At 33.9% G+C, this 24,168-nt stretch overlaps 1 protein-coding gene and 1 pseudogene across 5 annotated transcripts in view; one reads left to right on the top strand and one right to left on the bottom strand.

The window, feature by feature from the left end:
* Positions 1–4,058: 4,058 nt before the first annotated feature.
* Positions 4,059–4,176, top strand: LOC111736052 (annotated as a pseudogene).
* A 288-nt stretch (positions 4,177–4,464) lies between these two features.
* The window catches only part of SCYL2 (SCY1 like pseudokinase 2), a 60,414-nt gene continuing 40,710 nt past the window's right edge, over positions 4,465–24,168 (bottom strand). For 4 of the 5 annotated variants that reach the window (XM_011386603.2, XM_023527309.1, XM_011386615.2 and 1 more), the window contains 9 exons: positions 23,804–23,926; positions 20,459–20,572; positions 17,687–17,819; positions 15,727–15,845; positions 11,436–11,536; positions 10,042–10,108; positions 9,821–9,916; positions 8,741–8,860; positions 4,465–7,729 (listed from right to left, as the gene is read on the bottom strand). In XM_011386603.2, coding sequence (XP_011384905.1) covers positions 7,085–7,729; positions 8,741–8,860; positions 9,821–9,916; positions 10,042–10,108; positions 11,436–11,536; positions 15,727–15,845; positions 17,687–17,819; positions 20,459–20,572; positions 23,804–23,926 — 1,518 coding nt within the window. In that variant the 3' untranslated portion in view covers positions 4,465–7,084. The remainder of the gene's footprint in view (positions 7,730–8,740; positions 8,861–9,820; positions 9,917–10,041; positions 10,109–11,435; positions 11,537–15,726; positions 15,846–17,686; positions 17,820–20,458; positions 20,573–23,803; positions 23,927–24,168) is intronic. The other variant, XM_011386622.2, reaches the window with a different exon arrangement.

The raw sequence follows: 24,168 nt of genomic DNA, 5'->3' as shown, positions 1-24,168 counted from the left end.
GGAATAAACCTACACGCCTTCAACAAGTATTTCTTGTGAGGGCCTTTCTCAAAGTTTAAAGACTAGATATTCTTATCAATCTGTTGGTTTTCAAAAAAAGTACCTGAAAAAAGGACCAATGTAATGGTCCATGACTTAGGAGACAGTGACATCTTCTGGTAGTTTATAAATATATTCATGCCAGACATTCCCTCACTACCACCCAGAAACCAGCCTATTTTAAAGGAATAAATTTATCTATTCAGCATACCTTTATTGAGCCCATAAGAGTGGATTCTTAAATTTCTGAAATGTTCAATGAAACAAATTATTAGCTACAAAATAACACTATATTTGCTTATTTTGCTCCCTGCCTTGCTGTCATCCTGGCTTCATCTAATAGGAAAGATTTTAAGAAGCCAACATTAATTCCATCTTTCCTGGTAATCCAAAATCACTTGACCAGACTTTCCTTAATTCAAGCAGTTTTAATATAAACTCAGAACTCGAAAGGACCCTGGAGGTTACCTGCTCTAATCTCCTCTCCAGTGTGTCCGATTTAACTTGGGAAAATGTGATTCCTAAGTAATCATTTGATAGCATCAGAAACAATTTTTAAAAGGCTCCACATAAGGCCAAGCTCAGACCCCATCTCTGAAGACGGCTTCCCAACTCCACTAGTCTCGGTTGGGGGCCCACCCCCATAGATCTGTCCCAGCATATATCACACTGTCTTGTAATTGTCTGCTTACTCAGCTACCTTTATAACCACAGTGCAAATTCCTTGAGGGCAGGGCCTATATCTCATTACTATTTGTGTCCCAAGAATAGCAACAGTGCCAAGCTTAAAACCTATTTTTTTAAAACCAAATGTATTCAAAAAATGCTAGGTATCTGTTCTTCAAGCAGATATTATTTTAGAGCCCTTATGAGAATGGCTTCTCATAAGGAAGGTGGGGATATCTATGGAGCACCTACTTCACGACTTTTATTTCATTTAATCCTAATATATAAGATGTGATCCTCATTTTAGAGCTGGAAAATCTTAATTTGGTCAGTAAGTGAAAGTGACAAGACAAACTCATTTATTCCATTTCCTTATACTCTAACTTATTCCAAAATGAGAATATCTAAGAACATGATAGAAAACTTAGAGGGGAAAAAAAGAAATCAGAGTAAAGGAGAAATAAAAATTATAAAAATCAGATAAAGCCAGAAGGCAAGTAAAAAACAATGTATACAATTCAAGTCCTATATATTTGCTACAGGTGGCCTGCAAATTTGGCTGGACCTAACTGTCAATATATAATTTGTTACATAATTCTGAGACTTGAAAAGGGCAAACCAGTTGTTCAGAAGCGCATTTACTCCTGAACGGAAATCTGAAATTTCTCCTGTGTGTCCTCAAAGAAGCTACTATTATATTAGAGTGAACCAACATCATTCTGGTATAAACACAAATTTCACAATACAGTCCAAAGCTAAGTATGGTAAAGGCACTTGATGTGTGGCCCAAACAAGGCAACCAGGCACAAAGGTCTCTACAGTGGGCTTAATTTCACTCAGAATTTCTAAAGAAATGGACGGATTATTCAATTGTTGGCCTCCTCCGTAAACATTTATCAAAAATAAGATTTTGAACACTGGGAGGTCGGGTTAAAGGTTGTTCTGACAAGTACCTGGGTAGATATCATTGCTGATTAAAGGCAGGCCCACACAATCCCTGGAGCTGGGGACAGAAATGACATCCCCTTTTGAAACTGGAGCAGTCTAATGAGGATGTTGCCTCCATTAGAGGAACTTCCATATCTTCACAAAAGTGATCTTAAGGGGATCCTCTGTTAGAGACAAGATTTCCTTAAAAACAATTTTGGATCTGTTCCAACACAACTGTGTTAAGCATCCTGCCCCACCCCTACAGAGTATAAAGGCTATAATTTTTCCCTGAAAATATTTAAAAACATACCCCCCAAAAAAGCCCAATTTTATCTGGCTTCAAAGTCTATGCATGCTGTATGGTTCCAGTGTGCCCGTGGAATGCCTCATATTTGACTTTGGTTTGATCACTGCATTTAGAAAGACTGGCAGGCTTAAGGGCACAGACTAGGAAGCAACCTGCATGAATGTTGAGTCCTACATTCAAATTGTAGACTTTAAAGCCTCAATCTCATTTATTTTTATGTGAAAGTCAAACACTGGCTTTCCTAGCAACCTAGACTGCCACACAAAGGAACGTATCCAAAAAGTTGAAAAGAAAAATAAAAACTTAAACTGCATCAAATAGGTATCATTTAAGTAGCTAACCTGGATTTCCACTATAGGCGCATTTCAAAAAAAACTTCTAAGAAAGTTTTTAATATAGGCAAAGTATATATAATACCATATGGCTTTTGCTGGCAGCATATATACCATTTAGCCCATTTTAAAATGGCTTAGTAGATTCAGAAGTATAGCAGTGAGGGTAAGGTTAGGAGACAGAAACCACATCAGATATCTGAACAGGGATTTCAATAAAATAATTGTTTACTAGTAAGATATGGTTAACTATTTAAAGGGATAAAAGAGGGCTCTAAGGAGCCCAGAAGAAGCAGTTGTAAAAAAAAAAAAAAAAAAAAAAGCTACTCTCTCTAATCTAGAAGAAAGTGAAAAAATGAAGAAACTAGTCTGGGAGAGGCTCTCCTCCTCACCCCGGCCCCCTAGGCTGACCGCCAGACTTCTCTGGAGAGGACGAGGTGCTCACAGGCGCATTCGGCCTGCCAGTGGTGAAGAAACTTGTCAGAGTGCTCAGGCCACACACTAGGGGACAGCTGCTGGCGGAGATGGCCGAGCTGCAATAGAAGCAGCCCACTGGAGCTGCTCCAAAGTGGCCGTAGGGATGACAGAGTGACTTGTGGCACTGCTGAGCTCCTCTGTGGGGGATGCTGGGCTCCTAATGAATAAAACAGAGAACCAGAGCTCAGAAGCGAAGTGTCTTCTCGCTGATAGTGCTTTGCCATTTCTGGGCCCTCTATGAAGCCTAACATCCTGCTATGCTGATGAAGGAGATGAGTTTATGGCGCCCCACTCCAGTATCACAAAGCAGGGCAGGGAAGGATGGATTTGGAGCTGGGAGATAGTAGGTTGGTAACTGTCATGGTGTACTCTTTTGGCTACTTAGCTTCCACAGGCACCCACACTATCTAATACAGTAGTTACTAGTCACATGTGGCTACTGAGTACTTCAAATGTGACTAGCCTGAATTGAGATGTGCTAAATATAAAATATATACTGGATCCCAGACTAGGTCCACAAAAGAATGTAAAATATCTCATTATATTTTATATCAATTCCATGTTGAAATGGTATTTTGTCTCCATTCAGTTAAATAAAACATTATAATTAATTTCACCTACTTTTCTTTTTAATGTGGTTACTAGAAAATTGAAAATTATGTATGTGGCTTGCACTCCAGGTAAATACCACCTGAGTAAGTGCAGCAACTTCGCTGCTTTGCACAGAAAGTTTCTAGTATCCAACAAGCTCTATTTTGGTGAAATGGCTTTTTGCAATCCACTTCCCTCCTCCTCAAGGTCGTATGCTTTAATTCTCCTGCATATTGCAAGCACTGCTAACCCGGCTACCCTGGCCCTCCTCACCAACAACTAAGAGAAGCAGCCCAGAGGCTGATTTTGACTATAAACATTTGTTCTGTCATCTCCCTCCTCTCCTCAATGTCAATGTTGCCAGTACAGATATATTTATGGTACCCAATAAGTACTGAACACATTCTTGCCACATAAAAGTCTCAACAATAGCAACTCCAGAATAATTCATACAGTAAAGGATATAAAGGATGCAACATGGTAGAAAGCACTGGATTGCAGATTAGAAAACAATCTAGCTTCTATTCCTGGCTCTGACCTCCTTGGTAACCCACGTAAGGCCATGTAAGTCTTTGGCCTTCCATTTCTACATCTGCTTGGAGAAAAACGGGGCTGAATTATTCCAGTTTCATTCAAACTACAACATGAAATTCTTTTAAAGATTGTAAGCAGGTATTTTTTTTAAAAAGACAAACAGAATCTAAAATATCAGAATAGTCTATGGCCATGCCACCCTGAACAGCCTGATCTCGTCTGATATCAGAAGCTAAGCAGGGTCAGTCCTGGTTAGTACTTGGATGAAAGACCACCTAGGAAGACCAGGTGCTGTAGGCGTAAAAAATAAATAAATAAATAAATAAATAAATAAATAAATAAAATATCAGAATATATTATATTTATTAAAGACATTTTCTGAAAACTTTTGTTTCAGGTATGTATTTTATACGGGTTTGCATTATAAGATATATTTCTTAGTGTCTCAATTACAGTTTGAAAGCCACTGATGTAATCAATCTTGTAAATTCCTACACAGCAGTTTGAATTCTTATAAATTCATTTACCCTAAAATTATTTCAAGACCAGTAAATCAAGAAGCATGAAATCACAACTAGATATGGAAAGTTTTCTTTATCAAAGCTAAAATTTATTTGGTGCATACTCTGTGCTTGCTATCAGGTACTTTCACACATACCTTTTCCTTTAATATGTAAAATGTGAGGTATTTCACAGGTTTGAAAGAACCCAAAATAACAAAAACCTTCTTCCTTAACTTATTCAGGTGAAAAGAAGAGTTAAAACCATTCTAAAATAAAAACAAAAACAAACAAATCAAACCCAACCAATTACATAGTCTATTTCCATTTCCTTTATACATCCTCTACATATATCAAACACTTTAGTATTAGAAGAACCAATTCAAATAAAAGGGAATCTTTCTGGTAATTTCTGTCTACAGGTACTTTTTAACCTACCAATTTTCTACTCTTAAGCACAAAGGACTTAAATGCTGTCAATATCTGAAATAATTTTAAGGTGATCTAATACTTTAAAAATTTTGTTCACATAGAAATACAAGCCTTAAAATACAACTATTTTTCAGAGGCAGTTTTTCAATAGAAAAAGGCAATGGTAACAGTTCAACTGATGGAAATGATTTAAATACCTTTGAGAAAGTAGGAAAAAAGTGTAGGAAAAAAATTTCTAAAAATGTAGCACCATTACCTCAATAAATGAGCAAATTTCAAGATGTGAAAATTACCTAAGAATTACACGTTATATTTTTTCAAATAACCTATTTTTATATTTAGAAGTTCAAATTATATGTTGTTATATTAGGTTTTCTGTCCAACTAGAAATTCAACACAGTGACATCAAGTGATTTTACAAAATAAAAATTTCCTAACAAACAGTGACTACTGAATTGTTACAAAGAAAAATTCTTTAACACTAAGCGATTTTATTCCACATGTAAACTTTTCTCAAGAGAAATACTGTGTTACAAACAAGACATGATCTGGTTAAGGTGTGAATGTACTTGATAAAAACGCTTTATCTTCCAAATGCTTTGCATTTCTTGGATAAGTTTCTTCAGAATTCCTTTAAGTCCTTTTTCTGAAACCATGTAACAAAGTACAGCTCATAAAGAAACCAGATGTAAAGCTGACTTTTTATTTTTTAAAGTATCCTCTAATTGAATGCTGCCAGCAATATGATCACCAAATTACATTTTAGAATCGAGTACTGTATAGTCAATGATTTACTTAGTTGGTGTATATATATATTTCAATGAAAAAACTGAGTTTCAGCACACTAAACTGCAAATGATTTATTTTAAATAATTGCTAGTTTCAGGTATTTCAAAACCACAAACTCTATGGCAGCAACTATAATACACATACAGTTCTCTGAATGACCACTTTAAAGTTATATAATGGTAGAATATAATTTAACAAAATACAAACGACATTTATAGCATAAGGCTCCATCCATGATTGAATGAATAATCAGCAAATCGAAGAAAAGTATCAGAGAAAGACTTTGAAAAGCACGTTTCCTGTTAGAATTTATCCTTTCCTTCCTAAAAACAGCTAATTATAATTTTCAAACAAAAGGTTTCTAAATTCTTAGAAAAGAAGTAAATTTCAGTTGCAGTAACTGATAAAGGTGAGACTTTACCATGGTAAACTCAAAATTAATGTCTTGGTAGCCAGAAGATACAACTGCTCATTTTTATAGAAGTAAAGTTTATTACATTTGAAACAATACAGCAGAAATCTCAAAAGTTTACTAATTAAATATAATTTAATTCTTACAAATCTCCTTTTGAAAATGCAATTCATATATGCTGCAACCTCAGAATTTTGAATTCAAAATGAAATATGAAGGCAGTAGTCAGGAAAATCACATCAGAGGCCTTTGTCAAATTTCTGTACAAATCAGTACATACCTCTTCTGTCTGTGATACTGTAGGAAAAAAGTGATTCTAAATATACCCAAGTAAATGCAGAAAAATACATTACTATTTGAGGCAGACCATGCTAAAATATGATTTACAATGATTAGTTTGCATTTAAGATGACTAACAATGCCTTTAGTTTGAACCAATGAAATCAACATTAGATTAAATTTTGCAGTATTTGCTTAGTCTAAACATTTGCAGTATCTGCTCAGTACTAAACATTAGTTGATCTGAGAAGTAAATAAGATTGGAAAAAGCAAGTCACCTGATCCCCTTCTCGTTAGGCTTATCATTTTCTCACTCAGTCATACTAAATGCAAACAAATCAATACAGCATCAGGATTTTTCACATATTAAATGAAGACTAATAACTGTGAAGGCAGACTGTGTACCATGTAGTATTTAATAGATAAACTTGCAATGACCAACTCGATTTTTTAAATAACACCAAGATTTACAAGGCAAAATAAACATTTGATTAAAAAAGCCTGCTCTTCAAGATACTCAGGTATCTTTTTTCTGTTTGAGATTGGTAAGGGTTGGGTCTTTTAAAAACCTGAAGAGAGGTTGGTAAGAGGAAAAAAATCCTCAATGCTTTAAAAAAACTCAACTGTTAGAGGAGTCCATACAACTACTATGCTGGCATGGAAGCAGCTGTTTTCTGTCTTAAATCCACTCACTTTCCCACAGAAGTAGTTCCTCCAAGCCAACTATATAAAGATGTAAATCGCCTCACCCATGATTAAAATTGAAGTAATCCTTCAAAAACAGGGGCAAGAGACCTCACCCAAAAAGATCTTTTAAATCATTGCTAGCTGAACTGCTATTGGTCATAGTAGTTGGTGGCTGTGCAAAGTTCTGAGGGTTAAAGAAAGGATTAGCCTGCATACCAAAGGCAGATTGTCCTATCATGTTCATCTGTGCTCCCATTACTGAACTGCCCATACCTGGAGACCCTTGAGGAGGTACAAACTGATTAAGCCACTGGTTTGGTTTCTGTTGTGATAACTGGTTCATGCTAACTTTGGGTTTCTGAGGGCCAAAAAGATTATTCAGAGCAGACATATCTGTGGGTCTTTGTTGAGTCTGCTTTGTACCAACGGGAGGAACACTCACAGCATTGAAGTTTGGCAAAGTGGAAGGTGTTCCCAGTGTCATTGTGGTCACTCCAGGTGTGCTTGGACCACTGAAGAAGTTCTGGTTTGTATTAACCGGCATGTTGAATCCTGAAGTCTGAAAGCCCATGTTGGCATTTAGGCCATTTGTCAAATTTCTCTTTGTATTATCAATGGGTGTAGAAAACATCATGCCAAGGCCCATGGAAGGAACAGAAGTGAAGGTACTCGAAGCAGAAAGTTTAGGGGTACTAACAGAAAGGCTGGTCAAAGATGACATATTATCCATCAGTGTGTCTGTCAAGTCCTTCGTCTGAAAAACATGAGAGAATTACTTTATCTCCAAGAATTCCAAATGATTTTCTAGTTAGTAAACCTATGATAGAGTACAGTGTAAAAAACAGTTAAAATTAAGCCCAACGATCTACACCAACTTGGCACACCACAGCACACAGGCCAAATCTAGCCTGCCAATACATATTTTTGTATGTTTTTACAGATGAACAACTTGTAATCAATTGATGATAAGGAACACTAATTCTGAACTCCAATCAAATGCAATGCTGTCTCCTCCACCTCCCCCCAAACAGAACTGCATTCTTCTCATTAGTAAATCTGTATTACAAAATAGGATACTCTAATATTTTTATATTTTGAACTTTATCAAAATCTTGTGAAAATTTGTTTATTCTTACATAATAACTATGAAATGTTCTTGATTTTGCCTCTTGGTGCACAAAGATTTTTCTCAGAGAAAGAATTTTAGTGACTAAGAGATAACAAAAAATAATTTAAAGTAAGTTCTCATGAGAAAGTTATTTTGGAAACCAGTAAGAACTCTACAAGCAGGGACCTTAATCACTGCCCAAGAACTGGCACCTAGAACAGTGCCTAGAACATAGTAGGAAATAAATACTGATAAGGACATATAAAAAGTATTCCTAAATCGAGTTACACATCCAACTATAAATGAAAAGCCAAATTTTGAAAATTACTTTTTGCTCAAAAATACGTAAATGCGTGAATATTCCTTCCTGATCATTTCTAAGTGAACAGAGTTGAGTTAGTACCATGAGATCTAGTATTTTTTTTAAAAACCTTCCTGTCCGTCTAGCTTCCTCTTTATCGGTAACAAGCCCTCTCGTGAAACATTATACATTAGGCAGGCTATAGAGGAGTTGTTGGAAAATCCTTTATGCTCATACTTAGAAACTGCATATTAAAGTACTATTTTGAAATATATTTTTATATAAGCACTAATAGACAGACTAAGTTCTATAAAGACTAATGACCTGTGAATATAAAAGAAAAAGAGATTTCTGACCTGTTTGACTGGAGCAACAGGTGTGTGCACTTGAGGTTTAAGAGGCTGCTGGCTTTTCAACTTCTGTGCTTGCTCCTGTTCTTTTGCTAATTTTTGTTTTTCTTCAAGTGTAAGGGATGCCTTGAAACAAACAAAAAATCAACTGGCAACTTTATAACTCCATTTGTAAAACAGAAGATTTCTTTTTTTTTGTAAAGTATGTCTTGATATGTTTGACAATACTTAGTAGTCTGCAAACTACTCCAGTGTTGGTGATTCCCACAGGTACGAATTCTTATAAGATTTAACTTTAGGTAGAAATTCAAAGGATTTGTATTAAAATATGTCCAGCATGAAAACATAATTTTAAAGCCATTCACTAGAATCATATTTTTTTAGACAATGAGAACATGATTAGGTGATTTCATTTTATAAAACTGGCAGATTCTTGTTCAACTCTAGTCTAGCTCACTCCAAAAAATATTTTAGGAACTCATTAAAAAGTTAAGGAAGAACTGAACAGCTTTTGTCACAGCTAATGTCTGCACCAATTCAACATTTTTCTTTTGTCAATCCTGCTAAACTATAAACTCATAGTATGTTCTCTTATAATTTTGTAAACCACACGTGTAGTAGCTCCTCGCCTTTACACATACATATACTCTTATTGGTTGAATAGAAGAAAACTGCCCTCAGCAGAAATTTTAAATTGATGTATTTTTTTTATAGTGGATGCTAACCAATATTTCAATTAGAAAGTATAATTTTATAGTTTATTATTCAAACTCAGAAGCAGAAAAGAGACAAAGTGGAATTTATCAAGCAGTGTGACTGGCAAAGTGCAGGAGAAAAGAAAGGAGTCAGGCAATCTAAAATGTTACCATGTGGGAGGCTGACTAATAAAGCAACGAAAAATCTTAAGTGTTTATTATTCTCAACATGGGTCAGGTCATGTTCCACTAATAAGTTTTAAATTTCATAAAACTAATTAAAAAATGTTTCTTGTTAAGATGCTAAATAGCATTTCCCAACAAAAATTTGTGGTTTACAGGAAGTCCTATAATTAAATAAAAGTACTAAAAGAACAGTAAAGAAACTTACTCTTTTATGTTTATTCTGTAACCCATCCTCTTTATTTTCTGATTCACCACCAGTCAGAAAGTCTGCACTGACATTGTTAAAGACTCTGTCAATCTGCTGAAACAGAAAAGGTCAACCACTTGAATGACATCAACAAATTGTGATTTTACTGCTTAAAGATCAAAATGAAGCACTGTCAAGCACTTTTTACAAAAACTCAAATAATCTAAATATCTTCTTACCTGAGACCCAACATTTGTAGCTTTGGTCTCCTCAGAAGCATTCATCTGATTTCCTATATCCAAAGATCTTCAGGCGAGTTGAATTATGACAAATAAAAAGAAATGCATATTTTAAAAATACTAAATAATTCATCCATGTGGAATTTATTAGAACCTAAACAAATTGCAACTTCATAAATCTTTTTCATTATTTACTAGTACTAATGTCTCCTTGCCTGAAAAAATTAACATTTGTATATGTCTTTTTTTCAACTCAACATTTGAGATTTGCTAGAAAATTTACTCAGGATGTCATAAAACAAGGCAAGCATAGTCTTACCATCAGAGAGCTTATAGTTCACTGAGAGAGAAGATATGAAATATGGAGAAAAGTTCAGAATCTGTGATTCTAACAATGAATGCTATAATCACTGTGATGTGGTCCAGACCTATGCCTTGAAAAAAAGGTGGACTTAGATAGAAAGAATTTCAAAAGAAGGTTCATTTATACCTCAATTATAAATACTAGATATTAAAAATTTGTCATAAATTTTTAAAAATTATTTTTCAGGGTTTCTATGTTAATATAGTTCATCCATCAAACATTGCAAATAATATATACATCACAGAATACTCACACCATACAAAGGGCTATTTCACATCATTCTACAACATGTGTATTTACTTGCATAAGCCTTCATCTTGCATTGGGGCAGAAGCTGAAAAGTTTCTCAAATTTGGGGACCTTGCTCATGACTGATATCAGTTTTACTGATTTTCAGATGTCTTTTGGTTTAGGATTAGACTTTAACAAGTACCTAAAACCATGTGCTTTTTGGGGGGCAAAGAATATATAGTACAGATTTGATTTTAATAAACTGGCATTCTCTAGTGAATAATTTCCACCTTTCCCTTCTTCCTTTGAATGAGTATTTTGCAAATAATTTAGAAAATCTTCCCTTAAAAAAAAAAAGGTGAATGTTGTGGTAATGCATATGAAATGAATGCTCTATAAATGTTTCTGGAGTGAAAGAGAAAGAGAGAAATGAAAACACCAGGGTTCTATAGATTTGAAAAATATTTATAAGTGGTGTACTTGGTGATCAGCACTGAGTCTACAAAGCCAGCAGCTAATGTTAAACAAGAGATTTTCTCAGAAATAGAATGCTCTTTGTGTAGAAAAAATGCTGAGACTATATCATATTATACTTTGGTACTCAGAAATGACATCAGATTTTCAACAATGTTCTACTTTAACTCAGTTCAACTGAATATGCTGGAAAAAAAATTTAATGTTTTACATATAGTCAAGTTGAAATCCATCAATTTTTCTAGTCCATATTCCAGAAAATCAATCATGAGATAACTTTAATCTCATTCCTAGACCATGTGCAATTCTTATGCAACCTACTTACTTCTGCTGTTCTTGCATTATATGAAGTTGCTCCAGTTTAGTCTTATGTTCAGATTCCAATCTATTAAGCATCTCTTTTATGACGGAAATGAAAGAATTGAACTGGTATAACAAGAAATTAATATGGTTATAACGTTTCAAGTTAGCAACAAATGTTATGTAATAATTTAGCGAGTTAATCATAATAGTCTATTTTTACCAGAATATGACACACTCATAGCACTCATGTCACAAGAATAGTATACTGAAACTCAGTGTATTACAACAAGCTTTTACAATATCGTAGTACAGTGTTAATATAGTCAATGAGCCTTTTACGTTCCAGAAAACATATCTCAATGAATTTTCCTTTTAGACAACATATCCTGAGTTGTCTAAAAGCAATTATTCAGGGGTTTTATCTAAATTCATCCCCAGCAGTATTCACATATCGATTTTTCTAGAATAATCCAAAAATGATCATCTAAATTTGTGCATGTCTGGAAACAGTGTGCTTAACGATGAAAAAAATTACTGTTTAGTCAGATTGTTATAAAAATATTTGGCCAAAACTTGTTTTCTAAAAAGTTAATAGAAATATTAAATGTACATAATCTAACTTTCAAATAATTAAAGTTAATAAAGTATGTCTAACACTATGTCTTTACGTAATTTAAGTTTTGGTTAAACTTTGGTTAAATCATTCTTATGGTCCTTCGGGATCCTCATAAACAATTTATTTGAATAATACCATGTATTATAGGAAAAATCTAGAAACTGCTTGCTTCCCCCCGCCAAATCTTATAACTACAATTTTGTGCTGGGTGCTTACACATACACTATTTTATTAATCCTCACAACTCTTCAAAGTCGGTTTGTTAATATTTCTGTTTTATAAATGAGGAAACTCAGGCTCAGCAAGAGAGAAAGCAACTTACTCATAGATACTGAATAACGTACATAGCACAAGCAGAATTCATACTGTCTGTCCTCAAAGCTTTGTTCTTTTCTACTACATTACACTGTCTCTCACCAGGCACTACCATCTGTTTATCCACTGCCTTACCATGAGAGTAACAAAAGGAATATTTCCTTACAATTTCTGACTCTCTGCTGATTAGTTTAATTTTTTTTTTTTAATTATTTTTTATGGTGACATTGGTTAACAAAATCTAATAAGTTTCAGCTGTACACTTTAACAGTAAGGCATAATATATGTTTACACTATGTTCACCTCCCATAGTTAGATTTCTTTCTGTCACCACATATTTGACCCCCTGTACCCCATCTACCTCCTTCCTCCTCCCTTTGCACCCCCCCGCCAGTAACCACTAGCCTATAGTCCATGTCCATGAGTCTCTGTTTGTTTGTCCTGTTCATTTGTTGCTTTTAGGTTTATATCCCACATGTAAGTGATATCATGTGATTTTCAATTTTTTTCAGTCTGGCTTATTTCGCTTAGCATGATTATCGCGAGGTCCATCCATGCTGTCACAAATGGCAGTATTTCATCTCTTCTTATGGCTGAGTAGTATTCTATTGTATATAGTTGAAGTACAACATACTAACAGCAAAGTATTCATGTAAGTCACTGACACCTAAAAAAATTCACAAACTGAATTTAAGCAGTAGCTGTATGAAGAAAACAGAATCCTGGCAGCACCCCCACTTTCTTCTGCTCTCTTCCAATCATTTCCCACTCCCTTGCCCTATGAGTAAACACTATTCTGACTTCTAGCAGTACAGTTTTGACTGCTTTTATACTTTGTATAAATGGAGTAATTCAGCAGATCCTCTTCTAGTGTCTGGCTTCATTTGCTCAACATTATGTTAGTGAGATTCCTCCATACTGCTGCATGTAGTTGGTGCAGGAAAGTTAACATAGGCCTGAACTGCTATCCTTGGAAAGGCCTGCTTGCAAGGTTGCCCTTGGCTGGTGCTCAAGAACTCAGAGAGTTCCCACCATTAACTGATGAGTGATAGGGGCTCACAAGGCCTACACTGTACAAAGAATACTTTATGCTGAACACCTGCTTTCCCTCTGGGAATCTGGAATTTGAGTGCACGACAGGCAGAGGGTGCCACTTGATCAGCCCCCAATAAAAACTCCAGGCACTGAGTCTCTAATGTGTTTCTCTGATTGGCAACACTTCATATATATTGTCACAACTCATTACTAAGAAAATTAAGCGCATTCTGTGTGACTCTACCTGGACATGATTGGAAGTTAGAGCTGGTTCCTCCCAACTTTGCCCTATGAGCCTTCTCCTTTTGCTGATTTTGCTTTATGCCCTTCCCCCTAAGAAATCATACACATGAATACAACTGCATGCCACAGCCTGTGGGTCCTCTGAATCTGGGGGTGGTCTTTGGAGGCCCCAGCACAAATTGTGATTGTATTTTGATTTATATGTGGAATTTGCTGCTTTTTAATCAAATGCTAAAACTGTGGTTTTTTTTTAATTACTTTATCTTTTTTACACAATGCAGAACTGACAGAAGAAGGCAGTCGTGAATTAGGAACCATGTCCATGAAATGACAGGAAAGCAGACCACTCACTGGAAGTTAGACTACGCTAACTACTGTAAAATTCCAGCAGATATGAATCAAAGCATTTCTGTTGACTAAAATCGGCCCCTAAAATATCAACCATAAAGCTGAAGAAAACTAATTCCACATTTCAAATGGAATTATGTATCCTGAAATAAGCATTTGGGAATATTATAAAACACCCTAAATTATAAATATAAGACCTAAGAGCAGAAATGCATATTATCATCCTATTATTCCCTAATATTCGCTGAATCCCTTTGTGCCAATCATAATCACAACTCTGCCATCCAATATATTAAGGAACTATCAAGCTCAAAACTGAAATCCAGGAACACAAACTTTCAGAGGCTCACCCTACCACTGTCCATGTAATTTGGGATCTGATTAATTTTATAAATTTCTCTGATTCCATTCACTTAGCATTCTCCCCCATGCCAAAAACTCTTTTGTTTAACTCCCAGCTTTCTGCTACCTTCAATGCTGTAATTCCCATTCAGTCGTTACTTCCAAATCCTGCCTGCCTATTCATTCCTGACTCAGTTAAACAGTAACCCTTCCTAGTCTTTTCCATTATACTTCATTAAACACCTGTTCTATGGTGAACGAAATGCCTTGTCATTACTCTGTACCTCAAATTTTCTCAATATTTTTGTTTCTGACACTGAACTAAGTGCTGATATAATGAAGAATAAGCTATAATAAGCCTTCTGGGAAAGTCAGGCACAGAAGTACACAGCTGAGATAACTACAGTGATAGAGCTATGCAGAGAGATAATTCTGTAATAATCTTTGAACACATTACTCCTTTGCTCAAACCTTTAACCACATTTCGAAAGTTCAAATATCTAAATCATACAGACATTTAAAATCTACCTATTCTAGTCTCAATTTATCATTCTCTCACTTATTCTCCTATTGTATTCGAGGTATCTCTCTGTCAAATCGGATTATTAATTCCCAGTGCAAGACAGACTAAAATGGTTCCCAATTATCTCCTCATTCTGCTACTCATGCCTTTGTGCACCCTATCTTTGAGCATAGGCATGACCTGTGACATGCTTGTAACCAACAGAAAACAGCAAACGTAATAAAATGGCATTTCTCTGATTACATTCTGAGACTGTAACCTTCCATCTTTCTAACAAATTCTCTCTTTCCAGTTTTGATGAAACACGTTGCCATGCTGGAGAGGCCAATGAAGCAAGGAGCTTACAGTGGCATCCAGCTAACAGAGAGTCAGGAACTGCCAAAAGGATCTGTATCCTGCCAAGAACCATGTAATGGGCTGAGAAGCAGATCCATCTACCAACAGAGCCTTTGACTGCAGGACTATGAGAAATTCTGAGCATAAAATCCATGCCCTGACTTGGCTGACTCACAGATACTGTGAGATAATAAACACATGCTGTTTTAAACAATCAAGTTTGTGTTGATTTGCTACATAACAATAAACGACTACACACCCCAGACACATTACCTTAATGTTTCTTTATTCATGTCAACCTCCCAGTTGCAAATGTGAGGTAGCCCCAGATCCTACACATCTTTCAACATTCTGCTCATTTACTTTCTCCCAATGAGGCCTTCAATAATCCACCCTTCTACCTCACATACTCCTTACTTTGAACCCACAAACTTTCTTCATTTAACTGACATATTTTTCACTGTTTTAACAATATTTATGTGTAATATGTTTATATATTTAATGCCAAAGAACAGTAGGCTGAATAAATTGAATAAAGTACAAAATTACTCCTACCTGATTGAGATTAAGATTATTTTCAATACTCAGAGGAATCAGATGAGGCAATACTTTCCCAGCCAGCTGCTCTTTGGTAATTCCCAACTTCTTATGAGTAAAAGTACATTTGTAAATGCCTGATAGAAAAGAATAAGACACACTGTATAATTCGACACCACATATGAGGAAAACAGTTATCTATATAAAATCTCTTGATAATCAGTAAAATTATAAATTTTTCCTTATCAGTGCTTAGAATAAGGATACTCTTACATATGGATCAGAAGGATTTCAGCTTTATCTTCGGTTTAAACACCATGACATATTTATCCTGTATTATTTTGGGTTCAATGCACATTTAATAATAGTATAACATTAAAAGCCAATCAGAACTGGGTACAGCTCCTAGAGTGCAGTAGTAAGGTTACAAAATGCCCTCTATCCTGAAAACGTTTAAGTATATATTTCAGACCTCTCACTCAACTGGAGATATCTATTTCAAAGTGTGTAAGTATAGGTCCTACACCTTTGAATACCTCTTTAAGCAATCAGACCCAACATGTTTGAACTTTAATAATTGAACTCAACTCCACACAATCTTTCTCTATTGTCTTACCTATTTACCTGACCTTCAACACCCTGCTTGTTACACCTATCCACAAAGTCTTCCTTTGGTCAACTGAGCACAATTGTTCCTCATTCTCCTAATTCTTTTGAGTTGTGTTTTGTATATAACCCAAGCTTTAAAACACACCACCTCTTATTATTCTCCTGTTACTGTATACTTCACTTACGTACTTAAAAAATAACTACTGAGAACCTATTAAATAAATGCTCATTTGCTGGGCACCACACTTATTACTTTCCCTTCAGGTGTCTCAATGAATTCTCACAAGACTCCATTTATAATGATATTATTTTTATCCTTATTTGACAGGTGAAGAAACTATTCAAATCACTCCAGGAACTGACAGCCAGGACTAGGGCTAGGGCTCTTTCCACTATGACAAACTGCTTCTCAAGACGACTAATTGCTGAGCCCAAAAGTTTCATATCATATCCTAAAAGTTCTACATCTCCAAAGGTTCACAAATTATTTGCTGACCATCCCTGCAAATATTTACTGAGGGCTTGCTATAGATCAGGCATTATAACATGTGTTAAAAATTCATAGCTGAGTAATATACTTTTTCTTCAAAATTAACAAAGAACTTCAAATTTAGTAAAAAGTGAATTTTTTAATGTTTCTGTGATTCTTATAGCTATGTCTGTTTCTAATAGTATAGCAGACCCCCAGAATTTCCAGATTGGACTTTCATAGCTTTAACTATCTATAAACAATTTCAGTTTCTTGACAGAGTAATGTGTAATTATGCCGATAGAAGAGACTGTGCTGTAAGGCTAATACGCTTCAATAGCACATCACATAGCAATGAAACATACTGGTTAAGGTTTAAATGCATCTAAATTAAAAACCAGCTCTACCACTTACCAGTTGTATAATCTTGAGTAACTTAATTCACCTCTCTGAACCTTAGTTTGCTGATTATAATGCAGAATAGTACCTATACACTGGATTTCGGTGGGGACAAAATAATGCAGAGAAAATACTTGGCACAGCATCTTTTACAAACTGGGTACCAAATAAACATTAGGTATTACTATTAAGACTGGCATCAGAATTTTAAGTAGCTTTGTTTGCCTTTAATTTGGCAGGAATAACTACATGATATCATGATATTTGTGAAGCTAGGATTGCCAAATGTCATATTCTTTTGTAAATGTCAAAGTTTTACTGCTTTTACTAAAATTAACACAAAGAAAAATTATATCATGGCATTTATCCCATCATTCTTCAATTACTGAATGCAATTCATGAAATGTACTGAATGAAAGGAGAATACAATGGTTTTAGAGATTGATTTCCATGACTGTAAAATGATAAAGTAGTATCAAATGACATTAAGGTTTAAGCTACCTAAAATTCCCATGAGGACTGCGGGTTCCTTGGACGGAATTTGTTGTAAGAAGGGCAGGATATCATCAAGTACGAACCACTTATCCAAGTATTCCAAAATCTTTCCTAAGCACACTAATGAATTTACACGAACCTATTAAAAGAGGTAAATTGAATTAGTCATTTAAGTCTTTGCAATCTAGAACAAAATACTTAAGTATAAATTTAACATTCTTATAGATATGTTAAAATCTCAAGAATAAAAGTTTAAAAGCGCTCATCATTTATTTATATATGAAATTCACATATTTACTAATTCTCCTGACTTGTTTCAAAAAGAATTTATAATGGCTTTACCAGTACACTAGTTACTTAAAGGTATGGAATGACTTGTATCATATTTTAATAAAGTGATTAGGACTTGAGAAGCTTTACTATATATGGTTACTAAGAACATTTCTTTGGGGACATCTGAATTATAAAAAGGACTACATTCTCCCACCAAGCAGTCCATTTTACTGGGCTTCAAGTATTTTTCTCTAACTCGGGTTCAATTCATTCTTAAACTAAATGTTTTAGCAACATGTAAATAGTATCTATATTTGTCCTACATAAAGTTTTCTATTTCTAAATATATCTTTAATACAGTTACTAAAACCTGATATTTAAGAGTTCTTTTATCAAAATTCTGTCTATATTCATTTGACTATTTTGATAAATATTTCCCACCCTATTTTTTAGCTAGAATGAGCCATGATCATACAATCAATGAAACTCCACTTTTCAAAAAAAAAGTAAACTAAAAAAAGAAGAAAACAATTTAGTTTAAAAAGCACTGTCTCTATTTCTGCAAGGAAGATGAGAATTTTCTGAAAAATAACATATAATTATTTTCTGAAATTCAAACACAAGGGATAGCATAAATTCAAAAAGATATCTAAAGGTGTAACTTGCTCTTAGAATCAGTCTTAAAAGGAATTGCTGCATTCTTTATGTGTGTATGTATATAAATACACATAAACTGGAAATATTAGTTTAACTTTATTTTTCTCTTATGATGTATAAAATATGTTAAGTCATGAAGAACTAGAGCTCTTGGAGTATTTTATCTAACTCTGCATATAATTTATTTAATATTTATTTTATTTACAATTCTAACTCACGACTCATGTTTCAGCAATTTCCTAGTTAGAATTTTTAGACCTTAGAGGTCTATGCCTCTGAATGCAATTCAGGAATGCACATTTGCCATTCTGAAGGGAGAAGTACCGAAAAGGGTATATACAGTGCAAATCCATTCCAAATTACTATTCCAAATATTATATTCATTATAACTCCTTGTAAACAACATGCTTCTAAGGGTTCATTTGGCATCTTAAAGAGATATAAACATCACTGGGCATTAATATAGATCATTTTTTAAGTATCCATGCTTTCCCCCTCACTCTGCATACATACTTGGAACTGAACTAGAATATCTACTTTGACAAAATGTATGCTCCCATAAAATATGACATGGCTTATGTGATTTTTAAAGGGCATTTTGAAAACTTAATTTTAAACTGTATATTACCATCACCTATCTTGAAAACTTAATCATAAAATTAGAAAATTTCAGAGAAATCGACTTCATTTCAAATCCTTTTAACGTTGATGAAGAAAGAGATCAGAGAGGTAAAATGACCTGCCCAAGAGCACAGGGATAATTAGTAGCAGAGTCAGAATAAGAACTCAGGTTTCTTAACTTCATTTCATCCATGTTCACTTCAGTAAACAATGATATTTTTTCCTACTTTGGTGCTGTTTTCCAACTCAGAGACTTTCTACCAAAAAAGTATGAACTAAAATGGATTGAATAGCAATAAGGTAAAATCATGTCATTTAAATTACTTTTGCCTATAATTCTATTAAGTCACAGATATTTATTTTTATTTAAATTCACATTTCACCCAAAAAAGATGGATGAGATTTCTCAAGAACCATCTTTACAAAATGCAAATGTAATAATACGCCTGCTCTCAAAATATCAGTATAAGAACTGATCAGGTGAAGGAAGGACATTTCTCCCTCTTTTTTTCCTAAAGCTGCAATTTAAGAAGAGTATTCAATGTTACTTCTATAAAGAAATATCAGTGATATAAATCTTATGATTTAGTTAGAGAAAAGGTTGGGAACATTTATTGCTTCCAATACAAGATAATGGAAACAATGTCATTTATTCTACTTCCTTCACTACCAAGTAACTTAGAATTAAAATTCTGTATTCAAAGAGGGCAGCTACCCTTATCTTAGATTTCTGAGTACAGCTATTTCTCTTCACTTATATTCTTAGTAATGTATTGCTTTATTGTACCCTTTACTTTTTTTGAAAGTGAGTAAGCTGGGGATCAATTTATAGGTAGATGACTAAAAATAAAGGCATGTTATAAAAGGAAGCCATTCAAAAGTTTTCAGGCTTCACACACCAAGTTAAACTCTCATGATTATTTTAAAACTACCAACAAAATAAATTGTGAATTAAAGCAGAAAAGGATTAAGGAAAAGAAATTACTCAATTTTTTTTATTGAAGTACTCAAAGTTAAGGGACAGGGAATAAGATCCATGATGCACTATTGTAAAATTATATATCAGAGAAAACTATAGCTATTGCTCACTTTTATAGTACTACCTGTAGTCAAGGTTACCTATAGTCAAGATAAAATATATGAACAAACTATAAAGGGTCATTAAACTAAGAAAATTATTTAAACCAATGAGAAGTACAAGAAAAACAAAAATATGCAATTACTTACAGCAAGGGAAGATGTTTGAAGACATGCATTTTTAATTCTTGGAATCAAAGCATTTTTCATGGATGGGTAGTCTATAAGATTTGCAAAGGTTGGAATGATGTTTAGACAGAGTTCCTATTAAGAAAATAAATCAGATCAATCTTAGGGAAAGACTCTTTCACCCTTTCTCTCATTTATTAAAAAACATTTTGCATTTGCATAGCTGATTTGTCACACAGTTTGAAAGAAACGTCTTTATATGTTATAACAACTGGTCCTTTTAACTATATAAAAGAATAGTTTTTATCAGTTTTCAATTTTACAGATGAGAAAACAGGCTTAGAAGACCTTACTCAAAATCGTTAGGTCATAAAACTAGTCTACGGTACCAAAATTCCCTGGTCTCATTCCTAATTTCTCTTCCTGATAACACAATTCTTCATTTATTTTTAAAAATAGGAAACTTAGGAACATCTAGGTTGTTCTTCTTTTATAATGAGGAATAATTAAGACCAAGGTTATGTAAAACTATTCCTCTTAGCTGTTACATATATCCATATGACGGAATTTCTTAGCTGTTACATATATCAATATGATGGAATATAAAACAAGCATTAAAAAAAATACCTTAAAAGACTGTTTAATAATATTGGGGAGAAAATGCAATAAAACATTATTATATAATCGAAGTTTTTAAAATGTGTATATACATGTGTCTGTCTATAGGCTTCGGAAAAAAGACTGGAAGGAGAGATCTGGAAATGCTGACTGGGCATCTCTGAGAGAGAATTTTAGTTTAGTTCTTTATATTTTTATGTACTTCCAAATTCTGAAATTTAAGCAAGTATAAGTTATAAAAACAAGAAAAAAATCATTTAAAACATTCTTGTTAACTACTGCCATGCCACAGTGTAAAGAATTGAAACTGGGAACTCTGAATGAGGATAATAGAGAAAAAGGGGGATTAAATGAGAAAAGGAAAAGAACAAAAAATGACTGAGAACTTAATGGGCTGAAGAACATACATCTTAGATATCTTATAAGGGCAGACTGATATTTGTAGAAAGCATAAGAGAAAGAATTACTGAAGAAAATGGAAGTATATGTATCAGCAAAGGAGTTATTGACAACGTGGTAAGCTTAAGAACATTCATTTGTAGTCAGCAGAGAGAAATGAATTAACTACCAAGAATCTGTTAGCAAAGTGTTGAAAAGTATTTTATTTACTTTAACTTATTCCCCAATTTCTAAAAGGCAGATATTAAGAGAGTTATGTGTTTTTATCCACTCAAAACTATAATAATTAAGTGGGTGGCATCATTGAGGATAAGAAATAAAAGCTACATTTAAGGGACCATTTTCCATAGGTAGGAGAAGAGAATGAACAAGGGTGAGCAGTAAGTGAGATACTGTGCTTCTATTACCAGAGGATACCATACTCAAGAAAGATCAGTCTTTAATTGAAGGGGGTGAAGAGGACCCTACTGTATAATTTAGCAGTAGGTTACAAAGAAGCAAATCTTATATTGTGATTAAATCACTTAGCAAAAAGAGAAGAGAGCTGTCTCCTCAGAAGATAGGATGAAGAACCCAAAAACAGGAGATTGAAAGAAAAACTCACGGAAGTCCAATTAACACATTCTCAGAAATTTCTGCCTCAGATTTTATCTTCTTTTATAACTGATGGTGGGGAGGGGAGAAGGAACATAGCTTCTATGTTTAATTTTAAAGGGAAATAATATAAAAAACTGGTTCACAGATATATTTCTATTAATGCTTCTAAGGATCCTAACTTCTATAAACCATCTTCTACTTTTCTAAATGTTTTTCTAAACTCTCTAGCCTCTTTAAATACACCTAAACTTCTTTAAAAATATCATTCCAAAAATGAATTTCAGAAGTTACTTTCAAGCCATCTATGTGCATGAAAGCTTGAGGAAAAGATTTTTGTTTCGTGCTCTTGCTTTAGGACTCTCACAGCTTAGACAGGCTTTATCAGACTCCTACCAAACGATGTTGATAACAGTTCACTGGACTGGTGACTAAATGCTTATATTGAATAAATATCAGAAATGCTGTTTTCTAAAACTCAGCAAAGTTGCACAAGTCAATGTGAATTATATATTAACAATTTCAATAAAATACTGGCTGATACTTATTGGCAAAACCAACCCGTGTACTGAGACAAATGGCCTTTCATATCACTTCCCTCTCCTCCCTAATCTCAGTGAATATAAAACCAGGCTGGCTACACACAGCCTGCAGGAATGTTTCAGCAAGCTACAACTGATGCTTTTGGAAAGGGCTAAAAAGTAGGATTAAGTATACCTTCCCCAATCATCCCATGCCAATGAGGCAAAGGCAGCATATCCTTACCTTTAAGAAGGCATGATCTTACAAAGAATAAAATTTTTAAGATCAACTTCACAACTATGAATCAACAAAAGAACTTAGCAAAGACTGAAATAAGTAAAAAAAAGTGACTTTATATGTGGTATTAGGCTCACATTAAAAAAAATAAAATTTTGGTCAATAACTTTTAAAAATTAAAATTGTTTTTCTTTACTATAATCTATAATACAGAATTTCCATAATAACAAAGAAATTATAAACTTCAATATGAAACCATTTTTGCATGTTCTTAACATGCAAAATCATGTTCTTAACTCGAGCATTTATTTTCCAAAGTAAACAAACAAACAAAAACTCCTCAATTATACTTTTAATAGTGATCTAAAATTTTTTCCCAGAGAGCCCTAGAATCAAATTTTAATAGCAAAGCTACAAAATTAAATGTTGGGCAAAGTACATGGTGTTTTAACATCACCTTTGTGACACAACGGCATGACTATAAATGTGTTAGAAATGGACACACTAAATGACTATCTGCTTTTCTACCTGCTACACAAACTAACTGCAATGCAGGAGCAATGATACTTCTAAATAGAAGATTAAGTTACCAAGCACGAAAGAAAATTATGAATATGAGAAACCTACTAATGTTTTCATAAGAAAAAGGCATCTATATCTTTGATAATTTCATTCCTAGTTAATCACTCATTTAGGAAGAAAGTATATAATAATCCAAACTATAATAAATCAAACCTTCTGGATAAGTACATTTCTGATAGATAAAAGCAGTGTATCATTTTACTTCCTTAATACAGGTATTTGTCAATTACTTCTTTAAAGTAGTAAAGATTGGGTACATTTTAGTAACAGAGTATAATGCAATTCAATGGATTTATATATACTATTGAGTTTTATATAAAAGATTTATGACCCAAATCCCAAATGCACTTTACCTCTTTCTTTTGCTTTAAGAATCAAAATTGTCATTAAAGGGAAAAATATCAAATATTATACCTGGATCTGAATGGAAGGAGCCTCCAGTGCTCTGTAAACCATTGGCAGGACACTATTCTTTATCTCATCAGGAGGAGTTTTGGTTAGTAGCAAATCCATCTTTTGTAGGAAAATTAACAAAATCTGTGTAGAAAAAGGGAACAACGTATTAAAGTCCAGAATCTTTATGAGATTTTTTATGCCAAAATTTAAAGTATCTTCTAAAGAATAAGTTATATATTTTTGACACTCACCATGTTGCTAGCCTGAGGGCATGGAAGACAAAAACATACAAATCAAGTCTCTTATATTTCTAGAAGCACAATATTTAACATCTGCACTAAGTTTAAACAAATAAAGACTAATTTCCTAACTTTCACATATCT

This window comes from Pteropus vampyrus, unplaced genomic scaffold (genome assembly GCF_000151845.1).
Source record: "Pteropus vampyrus isolate Shadow unplaced genomic scaffold, Pvam_2.0 Scaffold16, whole genome shotgun sequence".
Lineage (NCBI taxonomy): Eukaryota > Metazoa > Chordata > Mammalia > Chiroptera > Pteropodidae > Pteropus > Pteropus vampyrus.
This window is presented reverse-complemented; position numbering and strand designations above follow the sequence as displayed.